This window comes from Leopardus geoffroyi, chromosome A2 (genome assembly GCF_018350155.1).
Source record: "Leopardus geoffroyi isolate Oge1 chromosome A2, O.geoffroyi_Oge1_pat1.0, whole genome shotgun sequence".
Lineage (NCBI taxonomy): Eukaryota > Metazoa > Chordata > Mammalia > Carnivora > Felidae > Leopardus > Leopardus geoffroyi.
The window spans coordinates 125298162-125318182 of NC_059331.1; the positions used below are offsets into that span (position 1 = coordinate 125298162).

The window sequence follows — 20021 nt, forward strand, 5'->3', positions numbered from 1 at the left end:
TTTTTCTTTCATGAAAATATGTCCAGTTAAATGTGAGTGGGAGCATTCTTCATCCCACAAATGTTTACTGAGCACCTTCTACATGCTAGCAACTGTGCTGGGAGCTGGTGAGTCAGCAGGAAATTAGACAGACAAGAGCCTTCACAAAGCTTATATCCTCATTGGGGAATGCAAACAAAGCTAAACTAATAATCAATGAGATAGAGTATGTGTGAGAGGGTGATGAAATGGAAATGGAGGATTTTTGTAGATACTGATGATCAGAGAAGGAACATCTGAGGACGTAGTCATTGCTCTGAAAGTTGAGAAGGTGCAAGCCACTCCTCCAGGACATTGGAAGATCGTTTCAGCCAAAGGTAGCATCGAGCATGGCATGTTTAAGGAATGGCAGGGAGTCTAGTCCCATCCAAAGGTAGTGAGCTAAGGCTGGAAGACAGAGATGAAAATGTAAAGCAGGAAGGGCTTAGATCGTCAGGGGCGTGTGGACCACGATTAGGGTTTATGTTCAGTATATTTGTAATGTGACAAGGCATCTGTGGTAACTTTTGATTAGAGGAGCAACGTGATTTATTTTATATTTTAAAAAGAACATTTGGCTGCTATGTGAGGAATGAGGAGTTTATGTTCCCCTAAGTATTATTATGAGAAGTGTTTGCACAAAACACATGAGTGGCTGCTGTGTCCGGAAGAAAGCATATGAAGATATCCGTGCTATCACTGGAAAGATATGGGGGAGAAATTAGAATTTTTCACTGCTGAGTCATAGTAAAGTCTTTTTTGACCACTCATTTTCCCTCATCCCTATCTTCTTCCCCAGTGCGTGACTTTGAATCACTGTGTTCATACGAGCTATCCACTTTCCTCACCTTTTAACTTTCTTATTCCAATGCCTTACCAACTTCATAGCATCACTGACTGCCCCAGTATTAATCAGTCTTGTTGCTAGATTTTTATACAACCTTAAAAGAGATAGTTTATAGTTTTTTTTAAGCCAAATTGCATCCTATGATTGACTGAGCAGCATTATTATGAGCCATTATAAAACAGTAGACGGCCCAGAGGTACTTGTGAAGGTGGCAATGAAACAAAGCAACCTTTAAATTGATTTAGCAAAACACTTAGTTACTATTTCATGCTAGGCAAAACAATAATAAATCTTAAAGGAGGAATCTTTCTAGGATATTATGAAAAATAAAACCGGCATAAACTCATTGGTTGCTGTCAGCACTCATTTTTATGGTGTTTACATGAACGTTGGTAACGGAGAATGAGATAATTTATTTGGGACTTTTGGCTGACGTTAGAACACATCAGTAGAGATGCTCTGCCTGTAGCCATGGTGTTAACTTTGTCTCACACACACAAAATCGCATTTTGTTTACTGAAAAATAAGGAACCCTCTTGGCTCAACGTATATCTCCCCTCTCCAGCGCCTGTTACACATTGTTAACCGGGTGTAGCCAGCTGGAGCTGGCTTGAAGTGCCTCTCTAGAGGCAGTTGTTAGACTCTCTTCCCAACACCATGCTTAGGGATCAGGGAAGTCATGTGGGGAGCCTGAAAGCAAATACACTGGGAGAATTTACACAACAGAAATTGGAATAGGCTATGCGTCGGGGGTTCTATTCTCCCCAACTCCCCAAGAGCCCGTTGCTAACCACTTACCATCCCTTCACTGCCCGGATGTTCTACTGGAAATTCCGCGTTGTTTAACTACAAACTCCTTGTCTTTCTTTCCTCTTGTTGCCGACAGTCTCTTCTCTTGCATTCTTTATTTGGTGACAGACTTTATAAACCCAGGCTCAAATCTCCAGAGGCATATGTGACCCTTTCTCTTCCCTGTTGCCTGGCATGAGATCCCTTTAAAAATTCTACGGGGTATAACTTCTCCTATCCCATGGGCTTTATGTCTCCCCTCTGGTTCTACTGCACCATCACCTTCTGCCCCCAAAATCCCTGCTTGTGTCTTTTTTGCTCTTGTAACCTCTCGTTGGGTCATCCTCAATAGGTGCTTGACCCCAGGGGTCACTTCATCAGCTCACTTTCCTGAGGTACATTTTCTATTCTATCCTTTGTCTGCTCAAACCTGTCAGTGACTTCCCTGATCTTGAAATAAAGTTCATGCTTCATAGCATAGCATACAAGGCAGTCCATTAAATGAGCACAACCTACCTTTCTGGTAATTTCCTAACACTTTTGTTCCTCCTCTTGATGATCAGGAATTTTCAAGTGGCACATGTGGCATTGCAAACAAAAGTATTTCTTACTTTTTTTCTTATTTCTTAAATAACGAGTTTTCTGAAAAGCTCTTCCTTCCTCTTTGGGTAAAACGAGCTCTTTCTTTTAAGATGTAACTCAAATGAAACCTCCTCCTTGAAATCTTTTCTAGCTTCTCGCTCCCTACCCTCCTTGCCAGAATAATCTCTCTCCTTGCACTCCCCTGGTAATACTGTAATGCTTTTTATAGCACTCATTGATTTCCTCCTTTTATTACAATTTATTTTAGTACATTGTGTAGTTGGAGTAGAAACCCTATCTTTTTCATCTTGGCCTCTAACTTGGAGGTGAGCACAATGTCCTGCTCAGCAGAGATTTGTTGAAAGAATAAATAAAAGGGAAAGGAGGTTTATACTTAACTCGAATGCCCTTTAGCTGCTAGGTGTAAAGAAAATAAAAGCACAGGAAGTAAAAAAAAATGGCCTAATAGGCATATTTCTGGAAGTTCCCCAAAAGTTAACTTTCAAGGAGAACATTTTTACTTTTGGTAATGTGTTTGAGGAGGATATCATATGGAGGCTGGAATAGAATAGAACAATGTAACAGAAGGTAGAATCTGAACAAACGGGTGGAAGCTACAGAACACGTTTTCCTTTAATATATAAGAAAACTTCCTGAGAGATAGAAGGCTTCATTGTTTATCGCAGGAATGATACTCCTAAAAAGCTACTGAGCTATTATCACCGACATGATGCAGATGTATGACCATCTGTCAGGGATGTTATAAAAGGAATTCCTGCAGGAAGTAGATGTTCACTAAGGTCTTTTAAGACTCTTGATTCTATGGCTCTGTGACTGTTTATGAGTCATCCAGCCTATTGGTAGGACTTCTGAGCACTCACTGTCCTTTACCAAGATAGATTGCCATAGTGGCTGCTGTTAAGACTTACTATTCAGGTGAGAAATTAAAATATTTAGGAAGAAAAGCATCTAGAAAAGCCTCACCCCAGCCCCACACAAAAAGTGGTGTCTAAGTGTCAGGTCCTCTGACTTGGGGGAAAGTGTTCCACCACTAATTTTGTATAATTAAATTAAGGTTTAAGAAACCTGCTGTATTGTGTTTTTCTCCACAGGAGCTAAGGACCAATTTCTCCAGCACTCAATTTCTGGCTGATTAAAAATCTGGCTTAGTTTTATTTTAGTTCATTTGCCATGGGTCTCCAAGGTCATGGATGAGATAGAATGGAACTCTTATTCTCCAGAGGTGGGAATCTTGCCCCTCATCTGTAGTCCTTCCTCACCTGGAAACACCATTTGAAAATTTCGTTCAATTCTACCCCCTTCTCTGCTAGGTATTTGCACTGGGTTATTGATCTTTATCCAACTGCTGATTTAGAAGGTAGTCTTGATTTTTTTTTTACCCCTTATCCCACTCTGATTTGTATAAGCCAAAGGACTTGTGTGTGTGTGTGTGCGTGTGTGTGTGTGTGTGTGTGTGTGTGACTTTTTCCAGAAATTTTTTCAGGGATTTACTAGCAACTGTGAGTGAAGAGAAGGACAATGTTTCTCCTACATTCTTGACCCCATCTTTACCTATTTTCTTCATGACATTACTCTATCAGTTACCTAATCCCTCCATCTCTTTAACTTCAACATCTTCTCTTGGACTTCTTTTTCCCCAGTGCAAAATGTTCAAGTCTCTTTGACTTGAACACACACACATACACACACACAAATGCACAAGAGCTGCCCCTGGCTTCCCTTCATTCTATCATCCTATTTATGTCCTCCTCTTTACTGCCAACCTACTGAAAGAATGGTCTTCACTCAATGTCTCATATATTTTCCTCCTTCAATACTTCTGTCTCTGCCCCATGAAACTATTCCTACTAAGAACATCACTGACCTCTTAGTTGCCTAATCCAGTGGCCTGTTTCCAGATCTTCTTCCCCTTGGCCGTTGGTTGTACTTAGATCCATGGGATGGTCACTCTTTGAAACTTTTTCAGGCCATTTAACCATCTCATTCTCATTGTCATCTTAGAATTCAGTTTATCTTGCCTTGCCTGTATAAACATCTATAAATGATTCACTCAGAAAAACAGGTTTGGAGCCTTAACTCTTGACCAGGGCTGGTGAAAGATGGCAAATAAAACTTGCCCTCCCTGGAGGGAGGATAGAGAGGTGGATGGAGTGAGGGATAAATCAGACAAGAACATAGTTGCAGGCTGTGACACGGGTCACTCAAGAACACCATGAGAATGTTTAATAGCAACCCCACTAGTTTGGGGATCTCAGAAGCCTTCCCTGAGAAAGCTATTGGCCTGCATATTGAAGGAGAAGTAGGTTGTAACCAGGAGAAGGGGTGGGGGAAACAGCATGTGTTGTATTAGGCAGTGTGTTGTAGGAAAAAGAACATGGACCTAGCTTTGTCACTACCAGTGTGGCGTTTAAAAAAAAACTCTGTGGGGCGCCTGGGTGGCGCAGTCGGTTAAGCGTCCGACTTCAGCCAGGTCACGATCTCGCGGTCCGTGAGTTCGAGCCCCGCGTCGGGCTCTGTGCTGACAGCTCAGAGCCTGGAGCCTGTTTCCGATTCTGTGTCTCCCTCTCTCTCTGCCCCTCCCCTGTTCATGCTCTGTCTCTCTCTGTCTCAAAAATAAATAAACGTTAAAAAAAAAAAATTTATAAAAAAAAAAAAACTCTGTGATCTCTCTGGGTTTAAGTTCTCTCTTCCGTTAAAAATTTTGCAGTCGAAATTATATGTGCTTATATAAGCAACACACCTGGCATACAGCAGGCACTGAGGAAATGTTGCTTTACCCCACTTCTTCCACTTTCAGGGCTATGAATATTCCAGGGCTTTCAAAGCAATATTCTCAGTTGCTTCTAGGAAACAGGCCTTACTTTCCATCTCTCTGGGGTTTATAGGAGGATGCTATCATTCTAGCAGAGGGTGGGAAGCTGCAAGAAGGTGGTTGGCCCATGGTGTTTATGGTTTGGGTTTGGGGAATGTCTGGTTTCTGAATCTCTTTTCCATGATTTGAGAATGGCCATGCGCCATCCCCCGTTGATGAGGGTGCGGTGGGCCCCTCAAGAATAATTCTCCTCTTAGGTCTTATGGACTGAGTTTTCCCTATACAGCCAAGCTGCACAGAGTATGGAGCACAAAAAACCCCCATCCCAGCGCAGTGACTGGATGTGAATACTGGTTTGCTGTGGAGCCCAAAGCGGGAAGAAGATGCTTGATGAAAGGCACCCAGCATCTGAAAAAGTTCACCGCAGCGATGCATCCTCTGGGGGGCGTGGCCACCACTGCTGCCCTTTTATTAACGCATGTAGTGGAGGGTTTGTGGACTTGGCAAGCCTCCACTGCCTAATGTGAACAAGGCCTCTGGAAGGATCGGCCCCTTTGAAGCATCTGGGCTGGTGGTGGCTGCTGCATATGGCTGGGGCGTGGCCTCCAGATGCTGGGCGCCTTCACTTCCTTGGATTTTCCTCACTGCCAACTTGTGACGGCGCGCTCCCAGTCATACCCCTCAGCAGGCAGCCGTGGTCTAGACCCGCAGACCTGTCCCGGCACGCTGGGCCACCAATGGCAAGATTTCACAGAGGACTGCTGGGGCTGGGAGTGCCCGAGGATGGCGCTGAGGGGGATGCCACCCTGGAATGAGAGAAAAAAACAAAGCTCCACTTACGCACCCTTCTCCCTTTGCGCTTCGGCTGGGCAAAGATAGGAGACCCTGGTTTCTGCCTGGCGCCCACCGCTAGCCCGCATGCGGCTGTGCGGATGAATTTCTCTCTCCTCTGTCACAACCGGACAGTCTGTTTTCTCACTTGACTTTTCTTGAGAACACTCTGAGCGATGATGCGAGGGAAAACGGCCTAGAAAGGGGGAAGACTGTGCCCCAAGTAACCCAGGCGGGGTTTCCCACAGGTGTGGGAACTCCGGAGCGCTTTTTGCTGCCCCTTGCTGCCTCCCTCTGCGGACTCCCTGATGGCCTGTCCTGTGGGAGCACTTTCCTCTCCCCCAGGGTCCAGAGATGAGCAGGGTGCCCTGGGAGCACGGCTGAAGGAGGAGCTCCCCCTAGAGTGCCGTCCTGCACCTACAGGAGCCCCAGACTGAGCCTCCTTAGTCCTGGGCCTGTGGCCTTGCCCAGTCTCGCCCTGCCCTCCCCATGACTCTGTGAAAGTCCCAAGCTGAAGGCAGGGTCTTCTTTCCTTCTACATTTCCACCGAGCCCGGCCTGTGTTCTTGCGCACGGCAGACAGTGTTTGTCAAGCTGAATGGAACGATTTCAAAGGTGATGTGCATCTATGTCGGGGGTAGAAATAGAATGAGTTGGGTTTGCTGCACAGAAGAGATATTGAGACTTTATTTTCTCTTTTGTTTTTAATGTTCTTTATTTTTGAGAGACAGAGAGCATCAGTGGGGGAGGAGTAAAGACGGGGGGGGGGGGGGGGGGGGACAGAGGATCTGAAGCAGGCCCTGCGCTGACAGCAGGGAGCCCAATGTGGGCTCTCTGACCCTAACCAAAGTTGGACGCTCAACAGACCGAGCCACTCAGGCGCCAGGAGATTTTTCTCGGTAAAGAGCGACCTCTCTTTCTGGAAGATCTTCCAAGTGTGAATATCACCTAGTGTTAAGGCTGGCTGAGGGCTGGGCAAGTTCATATTTAGATAGAGTCCTAGAATGCCAGTACTACAGTGATTCCACCATTTTACTAATTAAGAAGCAGGAACATGGCTGAATATTGTCAACATGCTGTGCTTTTGGCCTCTGATTGTGTTACCACCTCAGATGTGGTACCTCCTGCTTAGGTGCAGGGTCGGGTGCTCTTTTGTATTTGAGATTCTTTGCAAAAACAGAGTATGTGAAGCTAGATCCAGTGCATGGGTAAAGTGAGATTTTGCAAAAAGTACAAAAGCTGAGATTTTTCCCACCAATGCTCCACCTCACCTGCCCTCTGGCAGGGAGTGCCTCAGCTCTTCTAGCCTCTGTGGCAGAAAACCAGGAGACTTTTAGATTACGTGGGGATTTAGTCCACCAGCCAGCCTCACAGTTGTTTTACAGTGAACGTGACAGTGATGAGTTGAACATGTTTAAGGGAAAAGTAATCAGTTTTCTGACGAGCAGCCATTTTTATGTTCTGCTTTATCAGTCAGCCTCCCCCTCAAAAAAAGTAGAGTAAGAAGCAAACGTTGGAATAAGAATTAAGGTTACTTGGCACTCTAACTCTCAGCCACTAGAGGGGGGTAGTGACCAGGCTTCCTCTCTCCCTGGCTGGATTGTTAGACATCTTTGCCCAAACTGAAGTAATGAGTTATCCCTGGGAGAGTGACAACCTAGCAAATGTTTGCTAATCATGGTCATCTTTTCCCACTGTGGAGCCAGTGTTTCATACTCTAGCAAAAATATCTCATTTTTTCCCAAGAGGAGTGTTTTCTAACCATGTTAGTCTCTCCAGCAAATAGCAGGATGGTGCACACACCTTCCCCAGCCATAAGGTACAGGAAAACTTAACTATGAGCCGTGGGGAATATATTCTCCACAGATGGTCTTATAGATGGCTTTATCAAAGGAGGAAATATTTCAGGCTCCAGAACATGCACGATGATTGTTTGGTCTCTGCTCAGAGCAAGTGTAAGGGATTCCTGTTAAAATTGGCATCTATGGAAAATCATAAGTATTGCTATCTTTAAAGGGGGTCTCTGTGCCTGCTGTGTTAGCCACAAAGCGATCTCTAGCTTTAGAAAGGTGTCCAAGGCCGAGGACCATTTCTGGAACTCCTATGCCATCCCAGTATCTGCCAGGCAGGGTAGCACCTTTTGCCTTCTGGGGAATATAACCTTGGAGAGTTAAAACAATCAATATTTTTCAGTATCTAGAGAGTGTAAATTAGGTAAAAAATGTAGAGTCCCTAGGTTTTAAACTGGAACTACATACACATAAGTAGGCAATGTATACATGACAAGAACAGAGTGCAGGCAATCAAGAAAAGGGGTTCATTGTGAATAATTATGAAAGCAGTTCAGTAGGTTTTTCCCTGTTACTTTGGTAGTCGGATTTTTATTCTTGTCAAGGCAGAAAGAGCAAACGCCCAAGGCCGATGGGGGAGCTTGGGAAGATAACTGAAAAGTCATCATGGGCACAAGCACGCTGACTGATTCTGTGTGGCACCTATGAGTGTCACACCTATGAGTAAGGTTGGAAATTATGAGGATTTGGATCCCTAGAAGAAAGAAATGTTTTTTTTTTGTTTTTTTTGTTTGAGACAGAGACAGAGCATGAATGGGGGAGGGGCAGAGAGAGAGAGACACAGAATCGGAAGCAGGCTCCAGGCTCTGAGCCATCAGCCCAGAGCCTGACACGGGGCTCGAACCCACGGATCGCGAGATCGTGACCCGAGCCGAAGTCGGACGCTCAACCGACTGAGCCACCCAGGCGCCCTGAAAGAAATGTTTTAACAACAGACCTGATGTGCTGCCTTGTGAGGAAACGTGGTCTTCAGAAACAGGTTGTGTGACTGTCATGGGCTTTTTGTCTTGTCTCATTTTTTAGTATTCGAGGTTGGACCACATGAGCATCAAATCTGAGATCTGGTGATTTGGAAACTCTGCTTTTAATCAGGCTCCTCCTTTTTCCTGAAATTCCCTTTTGCTCATTCTGTAATGAAGCAAAATTCTACACTTCCTTCACGACCCAGTTCCCATGTCTCTCCTACTCTGCAAAGACTTCTAGACACCCTTACCCACCCCCATGGAATTAGTCTTCAGTATCCCATTGCACTGACTTCTGGCCCAGAATACCCTTTATGTCATTTGGAGTTGGAAGGTGCGTCCCTCTGTTCATGTCTGTGCCTCCGTCTGAACAAACAGGGCTCGGTGAGTTCATTCTTCTTCGCACTTAGGAGTGGAATAAAGGTATAATGTATGTGGGTCTGTGTGGGAGATCTAATGAGGCTGGATTGCAGATAAGTTCAGTATCCACAACCAGAGAAACAGGTAGACTCCCAGATTCTCCTGCCCCGTCTCCTTAGATCGAGTTTGTAAAATAAATAAGCTCATCCAGAAATACCTGGCCATGCTGTGCTATCCTGGAAACCTAGGCAACCATAGAGCCAATAGCTAAGCCAATATTTGATGTCAGATATTCTCACCAATATTTAAGCCACCATGATGTCAAACTATGGCTGGCTCAGGGAGGATCTGGAAGGAGCAGTACAGACTCCCTACCAGCTGGCTCTGCGGGTTTGCCCCACGCTTATTAACACCTCAATAAAGCAACCTCATGTGTCCCATTGTTGAATCTTTTGGCCCTATTTTTTTTATGTCAAAATGCTGTGGGTTTTTTTTTTTTTTTTTGTTTTTTTTTTTTTTGAGACAGAGAGAGACAGAGCATGAACGGGGGAGGGTCAGAGAGAGAGGGAGACACAGAATCGGAAGCAGGCTCCAGGCTCTGAGCCATCAGCCCAGAGCCTGACGCGGGGCTCGAACTCATGGACCGCGAGATCGTGACCTGGCTGAAGTCGGACACTTAACCGACTGCGCCACCCAGGCGCCCCTCAAAATGCTGTTTTTATGTGAATTGCTGAGGGTGCCCATGTAGTATTGAGAAGAGCAGATGTAGGCACTAGAAAGCCAGGGATGAAGTTATTTTCTTAGGTCTAATGTGGCATGGCTATGCCTTCTTATGGCTACCTCCTCTAGTAACTTCCATGCAATTCAGGTTAGGGAAGTCGGGGCAGAATTTCAAGGATTAAAGTATAAGTGAATTTATTAATAGTCTCTATCGATAGTCTCTTGGTAGTTAAACACACTTCTGTCCACCCAGCCAGGACTATTTCCTGAATTCTCTCCCTTCCCCTTTTCCCAGGGATACCCAGGCACTAACCAACCTGAGATGCTTTCGCCTGATTCTGTGAACTTCCTAGATACATGGAGCAAGGAAAGCCATATGACCCCAGTGTGGTTTTCTGGTGATCGTCCAGATGTAGCCATGTTCTACTGTTGTTCTCAGGAAGGCTGATTTCCAAATAGAACAACGTAGTACAGCCAAAGACCCTTCCCGGTGGCAGAGGGGAGAGCCAAAGCTCTGCCTCTGGCTCCCACATGGTGCTGGCTGTGGCAACTCTTGGCTTGCCCTTCTGTTCTCCCAGAAGCAGCGTGGAGAGTTCCCAATGGTTAATCTATCTGTCTTTCAAAACTCTGGGTAGCCAACACATGCACGCTTACCTCTCTCTGACAGGGGTGGCCTTCATGCCAGAAAAAGCAGAGGGAAAACTACTCGGTCTGCTGTTGCTAGGAGGCAGAGAGATGTTTGATGTTTTGATTTTAGCAGTATTGGAGGCTTGCCTTTTTAATAACACGAAGAGCTATAGGTTGTTCTTATGATATTGAATATATGCTTTTCTGAAAGTGTGTCATGAAGGCAGACTTCTCTGATCAAATTCTTTATTCTGCCATTCATTAAATTAAAAAGAAAATCCCCTGGGATACAGCAGAGGAGTGTAAGAAGTTGAAAATGAAAATGCAAGGTTCCTGTGGAAGCAGCTTAGTTCAGAGGTTGCTATGGTGAGCAGCCCCAGGTGGAGGGCTGGGATAGGCACTGGCCGAAGATTGGGGCAAGGGTGGAATTCACGCTCTTCAAATATCAGTGTCCAACTGTGGCCCTGTGGAAGCTGGGCAAAAGTTATCAGACTGTTATTCACTCTTTGGGTGATTTACCGCATATTTACTGAGCTGCCTGTTCAAAGCACTGTTTGGCTGGATGAACGAGATACCGTTCCCCCGCACAGAGGAAGTGGTAATTAGGATTCAGAGGGTATGTGCTACGATAAAGATGTAGAGGGGATAGGACCCAATAGGAAGGGGCTAACTTTTCTTGGGCCAGTCAGGAAGCGCCATGGAGCAGCTGAACTGAATGTTAAAGGATAGACATCAGATTCTTCCAGTGGGGAAGAGAAGGAAGCACACTCAAGGCAGGAATGGCTAGGTGGAAGGAAGCCTGAGGGTTAATGAGACATTGCCTACGCCCAGGTAAAAGAACGGGTGGGGAGGAAAAAGGGATGATCTAGATCGCCAGGGACCTTGAATTTGAACTTTCTCTGTAGGTGCCCAGTAAGAGTAGGAGTGAGCCTGATCTTGGTATCACTACATCTGCAAACCTCTCTGAGGAGAGCAGGAATGGTTTCCCAACACAGATGGAGCTGCATCATCCATTAGAACCTTCTGCCATGACGGAACTTGTGTAGATCAGCACCGTCCAGCATGGTGGCCACTAGCCACACATGGCCATTGAACACTTGAAACGTGACTGAGGAAGTGAATTGAAAATTTTATTTCCTCGTAGTTAATGTAAATTTCCACTTAAACAGCTCCGTGTGGCTAGTGGCTTCTTTCTAGAGCTTTGCACGAGGCAGTGGTTGTGACCTAATGGAGGGAAGAAGACGATGCAAGCTTCCCTGCAGGTAAATTATGATAAGCTGGGTTTCAGGGAAGGAACTGACCCCAGGTGGGTTCTGACAGTATTGTGCTGGACGCAGTGAGGAGAGGCCTTTGAAGAGTCTTATTGAGACATGACAACCGTACATGAAATAATTAGAGAAGGGGGCAGCTGGTGTGTGACAAAGTGCTGCCCGGCACGGCACCAGCTCGGGAGCACCCTGCCGTGCCTCTTGGCATCCTGTCTCCATGTCACTGCATTGCACAGCTACGTGTGCCCCAAGGAACAAGAATCCTGCCTGTACCTCTCTGCTGTCAGGAAAGGTGCCAGGAGCAGGGTGGATAAATCAGAACATCATTTCTAGATACATTCATAAGCTCCTGTGACAGAAAGCCTGCTTTAAAGGGCTTGCATAGGCGGGCCTTTATTCTGTATTCCGTGTAGAGCTTTCCTGGAAAAGCTCTGTTGTAATGCAACCTGTGTTTTCCCCCTGGAGCGCTGGGCAGCTGTGTTTCCTGACCAGGAGCTCAACATCGAACAGAACATAACTGGGACAGAATAATGCCATGAAAGCAGGGAAACCAAAGCCATAAATCTTACTAACTACTAAGAGTGATAAAATTCTCCTACACATCCTATAACATGAGTATAAATGCGCAGTATTGGTGCACACGGACTAGGGGAAGAGCAACAATCTTCCATTAACATATAAAAATTCAATTCCACTGTGTCATAAATTAGATTTTTTCTCATACTGAACTATTAAGTGTGATAAACGCAAATTGAACACTTGAATAACAATTGCTTTGCCCAACCCTGAAATTTGAAGTGCATTTGAGGATGCTTGCTTCTCTTAATAAGTTCCTTCTTCTTAATAAATTCCTTCCAGCAGAAGCATACCTAATTATCCCATTATCCATTCCATCCATCTGGATGTCAAGTCCATAGCATCAGTAGACCAATGAGGTGGGAGTCTGAGAATAACACACGGTGAATAGAATCAACACCTGAGCCGGAGGCACAGACCAATACAGACTGGAAAGTGTTAGCTGGAGAAGTATTCAGCAACTAAGACCTACAAATGGATATTTTAATTTCCTCCCATTCCTTATTCTTTATTTTCTCACTCTAGTCTGTAAATTCTGATTGAAATATTAATATGTCTCATGTTGCTCTTTTTGTTGATTTATCATTTTAGAAAAGTGATATGTGTTTATTATAGAAAATTCGGATATGAAGAAAATAAAAACAGCCACAATTCTACCACTTAGAGACCGCTGTGAACATTTGGCCGTATCTGTTTTCAGTTACTTTTGTTTTCTTACTTGTTTTCACGCAATACTGAAACACAGTTTTGCTCTTTTTCAGTCAATATTTCCTCCGTGTTTCCTCATATCCTAAAATGTATTTCCAGAACATCATTGCAATGTCTGCAGGATATAGAGGTCACCTAAATGTATTTAAGTAGGCCTCTATTATAGGCAATTTAGGCAATATATAGGCAATTTATTACAGGCAATCTTCCTGCCTTCCTTTTTATTTCAAATAGCATTATGATGAAAACCCCCGTCTATAGAATCTTTGTCCACATGCATTACTATTTTCTTGGGTGCGGAATTTCCCTGCCAAAGGGAGGAACTTTCTTAGGGCTATTTATAAGTATTGCCCAATTGTCCCCTAGAAAGATCTTCTAATTCAGTCGTCGTTATTACTATGGGTGTTGAGATGAGAAGGCCCTGAAGTACAGTCCTGGTTTTGCAGTTCCAGATCTGTCATCAGCCGTGTGACCTTGAGCAAGCCAACACCTCCAAGCTGCAGTCTCCCCAGATGTTAAGTGGGCCAGTAATAAGACCTGCCTCACGTCCCATTGCCGTGTGGACTAGATGAGACAGTCCGCGTAAGAGCTGACGACGGCAAAATGCCCGATGTGAGAGCTAACAATTACACCGAGTAGGGACCATCTATTTCTCCATTCTTTCACAAACCCTGGGTACAATTTTGTGTATAAAACTCATCAGCTTGACAAGTGAAAAAAAGACATCTTGTAGTTTTAACTTCCGTGACAAAACACATCTCTCAAGCCCTTAAATATATGTGAAATATTTCAAGCGATGGGTGGCTTTGACACATGCTTTTTCCTCAAATGTTGTTCCTCATGAGTGCCAAGTAATAGAATAAGCTCGAGTCGTCCTTAGTTTTAAAGGGCAGATAACATTGTTCACTGCATCTGCGTAGTGAGTGGCATATTGTGGAGGTGGAATACTTATATGCAGTGATTAGTAAATGTGTGCTTCAACATTAAATGCATGCCTACCTCATTTTCTCCCAACAGTCTCGATGAATTGGATGTAGCTGCCCGCAATTTATTTTAAATTGTATAAATAGCTTCCTAAGACAACCGGTAGAAATAAAAAAGAAGGAAAACATTCACTTCCCTCACCCAAATTAAATTTTGTTTACTGTCCATACAATTTTACAGAGTCACGTTAGATGCTTTTTCAAATCGGGGGACACGTTTCCTCGTGTGGAGACCACCTCCTTCCCACACAAGGACCGTCATTCCACCAGGCCCCCTCGGCGCCCGCTCTATCCCCGTCACATCAGTGGGAGCCATGCCAGAGAAAGGGACCCGCACCCTATGGGCCAGGGAAGAGGGTGGATGACAGAAGTCCTGGGAGTGAAGCAGAGGTGGGCTGAGAGGTCAGCACCAGCAGCCCAAATGTGGCCGTAATGTGAAGTCTGCGCCGGAATGTGACGGGTGTGGGTTGGTCTGAAATAAAAATCAAAACAACAAAGGCAATCGCAATCGTGGCATTCAGGAGGGTTCGTAGTCAGACATTTAGAGGCCATTGTCGTTTTAAGAACAGGCTTTCGTTTGCCTTTGTCAGAAGCCTGGAGGCTCTGCACAAATTTAAAGGCACAGCACGGTGTCGGGTACCAGAAAGGGTTTTCTAGTGAGCAGGATTCCATGGGATTTCTGTAATGCACGCGGGAGGAAGTATGAAGATACGCAGTCTTGATTATTCCGGAGAAGAGAGAGATCTGTTTTCCTGTCCTGTATCAGTCATCAAATAATTTTCTGTCTTAAGTCATCGGTCACCAAATAATCTCTCACTTGATGACATGGAGAAGGCTCCTTAGGTTTCAGTTCTGTTCCTCTTTTGTCCCTGTTAGTTCATATTTCCAAGGCTGTGTCCTCGAGAGTTGGGCTGTAATACCTTTGCAGGGAGACGGTGAGTCTATTGATTCTTTAATATGGTTTCTGCCATTTAATTCTTGTTGGGAGCAGGCAGCGCTCCAGCCCTCACACACAGCTAGCTGGCCGCTCTCTGTAATCAGATGTGTACACACGTCCCATGCCAAGAGAAAATGCTGGCATATTCACAGTGGATTATCATATTCTGGTCACTTTTCAAGATCATCCGTGCTGTTTGTAATCTTGAGCATTATTATTAATTGTTTTTGCTTTCAGCCTTGAATTTGGTTCTGCAAGGAAGAGGTTTTGCTGGCAAGGGTTATGAAAAAAATAAGGGCAGCTTCACGTTCTTAATCTTGAGGGCTTCTTGAATTACTGTTAAGTCAGAATTGTTAGGGAGTAAACTTGCTGGAAGGTGAAGATGAAGGTGGTCCTGTGGAATAACAGGAAGAGCAGTAGTCTCAGGGGATGTGATTTAGTCCACCCTTTTGCCTCTTTTTAACGTGACTTTGGGCCCATGTATTCATTTGTAAAATGACCTGTTTATTTACAAAATAGGGACTGTGCTTTGTCCTATGTAGCGCTCAGTGACAGACTGCATGTGGAAGCATTTTGTAAACGATAATACTGCACACCAATGTAAGGCCATCACTGTGTCTTTGCGGTCGACACGCTTGAAAATGTGTTGGTTTATGTTGAAGCCTATTTCAGTTCTCTTCATGTCCTGGCCCATCATTTCCACATTTGAACTTAAGCTAGGGGCGCTTGGGTGGCTCAGTCAGTTGGGCGTCTGACTTCAACTCAGGTCATGACCTCACGGTCTGTGAGTTCGAGCCCCACGTCGGGCTCTGTGCTGACAGCTCAGAGTCTGGAACCTGCTTCTAATTCTGTGTCTCCCTCTCTCTCTGCCCCTCCCCCACTCATGCTCTATCTCTGTCTCTCTCAAAAATAAATAAACATTAAAAAAAATTGAACTTAAGCTATGAAGACCTTGGCTCAGCCTGCTTTATCTTTTGGTCTAACTCAAGGCTTGGAAGTTTTGCTTTATTTGGAATTTGTCACCCCACATTCTAAAGAATGAGCATCCGTATTTCTCAAGAGACTAAGATTCTAAGATATCGCCAAAGCGAATCTTAATTGTATGTCTTCAGAAAGCCCTGGGATCTTATACTTTTATCATACTGGGTGCTATTTTGGTTATATTGTAGTAGAAACTATTATTCTTGTATTAGAGCTATTCATAAAATGGCAGCACTTTGGATGGTGACTGTAGTCTAAGAGCTGCCTTTCCAACATGGCAACCGCTAGACATATTGATTATTTGCATCCCAGTCAATTAAGATTAAATCAAATAAAAAATTTGGTTCCTCACACACACTAGATACATCCCAAGTGCTCAACAGCCAGATACGGGTCATGGAGACTACTTTGGACAGTGGAGATTATAGCACATTTCCGTCTTTGCAGAAAGTTCTACTGGACAATCCTCTAGAAGAAAGGGAACCTAATATCACCTTCTTCAGAGGTTCCCAATAAGGTTTCATGGAGAACTTTTATGCCATTTTTAGATTTCCAACCTAAATTAGCAAACTTTCATGGCCAATCAATGTTTGACATCCCACTTACCTACCCTTTCCCGCAAGTCACGTTTAGGGTGTTTGATAATTTGATATTTTTACATGTTCATTTCTTTCTGTTGGGTTCCTTAGGTCCTGTGTGACAGACATGTGTGAATGTCCAGTCCATAAAAACTGTTACTGCGAGTCATTTCTGGCATATACCCGGGCCTGCCAGAGAGAAGGCATCAGTGTCCACTGGGAGCCTCAGCAGAACTGTGCAGGTGAGAAATTCCTGGTGGATCCATCCATCAGAAGTTCACTACAATCCCCAAAATAGCAATGAAAGAGACTCGCTGATACGAATGGCCACATTCCCCCTTGGCCAAAGGGAAATTCCATCAATAGTCCAACTGGATTGCAACTTGATAAAACACAAGGGCTTCCCACTAGGCAGGATAGAAAGCACTTAAGAGAAATGCTTTGTGACAAGCACATTTGAACAATGTAAGGATTTCCACTGTTGCAAAATCCTCTCAACCTCAAGCTATCAGCTGGATGTACTTAGCACACGGACAATCACAGCTGTGGCTAAGGTTATATGTGGCGCAAAGAATATTCATGATGATTACAGTCATTTAAGGTCTTCAGGATAAGTGTGTGTGTGTGTGTGTGTGTGTGTGTGTGTGTGTGTGTGTGTGTGTGTTTGTGTGAGAAAGGGAGAGATTGTTAAACTCTAGCAGAATATTCTTTTGCCTCTGAGAGATTTCTATAATACTTGTTATAGTCCTTTGATCTCAGGCAAGTTAATTAGCTTATTGGATATCTGTAAAATGGACTTCTTTGTTCATTCAAGAAATATTTCTTACAAAGTGTCTATGTGCTGGGCATTGTGCTGAACACAGTGAGTACTCTGGTAGCTTAAGAGATGAAGCCCTTGTCATTGAGGTGCTGGCAGTCCAAAAGGAGAACCAGGTGAAAATAGTAACTCTACAAGAAAATACTGGCTAAGTATGTTAAGTGTGATGTAGGAAACAAACAAACAAGGCAGAGCAACAAAAGACAAATGGAGAGGGAATGGGTGGCTATTTAGATGGTGACAAGGGAGGGCTTCTCCGTGGTGATGATAGGAGCCTTGAAGGATTGAAGGGAGTTAGGGCAAGAATTCTATGCAGAAGAAACATATTTTATGACCATAAAGCAGGAATAAAATAGCATGCTCTCGAACTGGAAGGGAGTCAGTGTGGCTCAAGCATGGTGGGCAGGGGAAAGAAGCATAAAATGGGGGTGGAGTAGAAGCAGGAGCTGGATCGTGCAGGGCTTTGCAGGTCTTGGGAGGGTGGTAGCCTTTATTCCAAGAGTAGTGGAAGCCACTGATGGACTTTGAGCAAGCCTCATTCTGCTTTCTAAACATCACCCTGTGTCCAGGCTACTGTGTAGAGAATAGATTGGCCGGGGCAAACTGAAAGCAGGTGACCAGGCAGGAGTGTGGTGGTGAACAAACAATGGTGACTTGGATTAAGATGGAGGCAGTATATGAGGAGAGAAGAAGAGAGATTCCCGATGTATTTTGGAATTTTACAATAATATCTGTGACGCAGAGTGATACGCCTCAGTGATATGTATGTGAAACATCTGAAAGAGTGTCTACCTCATAGAAGCTACTGCTACTAATTAGATCTGGAGAGGAGATGGCTGAGTATTTGTCACTTACTTCAAGGGTTGGCAGACATTTTTCCGAAAAGGGCCAGATTTGCCTTGAATGAAGACACAGGGGGGTTGCACTAATTCTACACTTATCCTAATAATCTTAGCTCTGATATTAGAAAAAAGGCAGTTCATGGCACTGCTAACTCTAGAATGTCTATGTTGGTGGAGGTCACCTGGTTGGAAGAGAGGTCAAGAAGGATTGCCTTGAGGCTGTGTTTTCATTGAGTGGCCATCTTGTTTACTCAGACCAGTGAGTCTCAGTCTGGCTGGGCATTGGAGTCACCAGGGAGTTTACAAGATAAACAAGAAACCTATGCCCAGATATCCTGTTTTAATTGGCCTTATATAGCTTTTAAAACTTCTCAGGTGATTCTGACTTGTAGCCAGAGTTGAAACCACTGAGTTAATTTTTATGCCTACTTGGGTGGCTTTGAGGGAGTAGGATGACAGGTATTTGGGGGTTACTAAAACTTCTCCAAGCTGCCCCTTGACAAAATCACTTGTCTGTGTCCATGAAAAGCACGAAGCCCTTTTACCTACTTCTAACGTCCGTTTTGGAATTTGCTCTCTTCTCTGCAAACCCAAGTCCAGTCTTTGTATCTGAGTTCACTTTCTACAGCAAGAATGTCTATCAATGTTGCCCTTCTGAAAGGAGTATTGATTTGATAAAAATAACTCACGGTGATACTGGTGGACTGGGTCCGAGGATGCAGAGGGGAGTCCCGCAGGGCCAGCCAAGAAGGTCCTTGGCTTCACACAGGATGGAAAGCAAACTCAAGCCAGCAGAAAGTGAGAGCAGAGTTTATTGAAGATACAGAGACAGCAGATACAGACAGAGCATCCGGGAGACTCAGAAAGGAAGTAGAAAATAAATCTCATCTTTGCTAGGGGTCTGGAGTTTTTACTGATGATTGTGGTCTGCTGCACATGTCCTCTTGGGCATACAGGAACTGGTCAGAACAAGGACAGTGTCCTGATGTCCATCATAAGTCATGTATCCCCTGAAGCCAGGGGACCTTGGCATCCTCAAGATGTCTAGTGCCAGTGATCTGGAATATGAACATGATGGCTTCACCCTATCATTCCTTAGGTATTATCTATTGTGTTGAAAGATTCCAAAGAAATCATTAACTCCTCATCCCTTACAAGGAGGACATAAAGTAAGGCATGTGTAGGGCAGGGGTGCAGGTCCTAGCAAGAATAGAAGAAGGAAAGGGAGCAAAAAGTAGATTTTTATGGAGTCCTTCAGGTTCCCTATCTCAATAACATGGTGTGGTTGAGGCTCCTAAAAAGTAAGACGGAATGGCTTACCTCTCGCCTAATGCATCAGTGTGGGGTAGCATAGTAAAAGTGATGTTTTTGTGGGACCAGGTCCTTTTAGTACACCTTGAATATTCCTAGCTCCCTTTCTCTCCTTTGAGTCCTCCTTCCCTTGAATCTATCAGAAAAAGACTAAGCTAGGGGCGCCTGGGTGGCGCAGTCGGTTAAGCGTCCGACTTCAGCCAGGTCACGATCTCGCGGTCCGTGAGTTCGAGCCCCGCGTCAGGCTCTGGGCTGATGGCTCAGAGCCTGGAGCCTGTTTCCGATTCTGTGTCTCCCTCTCTCTCTGCCCCTCCCCCGTTCATGCTCTGTCTCTCTCTGTCCCAAAAATAAATAAACGTTGAAAAAAAAAAATTTAAAAAAAAAAAAAAAGAAAAGAAAAAGACTAAGCTATACGGAGCCACGTCCCATCCATCCATCCTGCTGTAATTTAGGGCTCTGCAGAAACTTATAAACTTCATTAGCTGTGGTGGTGCTGTGGTAAGGCTTATATTAGATACAGAATATAGGAGTCCTCTCTTCCCAGCCCACAGCTATACTTAGCACCGTCTGAGTGCACCATTTGAGGACTATGCATTCCCCTT

At 44.5% G+C, this 20021-nt stretch overlaps 1 protein-coding gene and 1 long non-coding RNA gene across 4 annotated transcripts in view; one reads left to right on the forward strand and one right to left on the reverse strand.

Moving 5' to 3' along the window:
- Nucleotides 1-20021, forward strand: part of BMPER (BMP binding endothelial regulator) — a 251696-nt gene that overhangs the window by 221749 nt on the left and 9926 nt on the right. For all 3 annotated transcript variants that reach the window (XM_045495284.1, XM_045495281.1, XM_045495282.1), the window contains one exon: nt 16561-16691. In XM_045495284.1, the coding sequence (XP_045351240.1) occupies nt 16561-16691 (131 nt within the window). The remainder of the gene's footprint in view (nt 1-16560; nt 16692-20021) is intronic.
- On the reverse strand, nt 3591-6640 carry LOC123606680. The gene is made up of 2 exons (XR_006716431.1): nt 4915-6640; nt 3591-4675 (listed from the first exon to the last, which is right to left on the reverse strand). It is a non-coding gene; the product is annotated as an uncharacterized LOC123606680 (long non-coding RNA).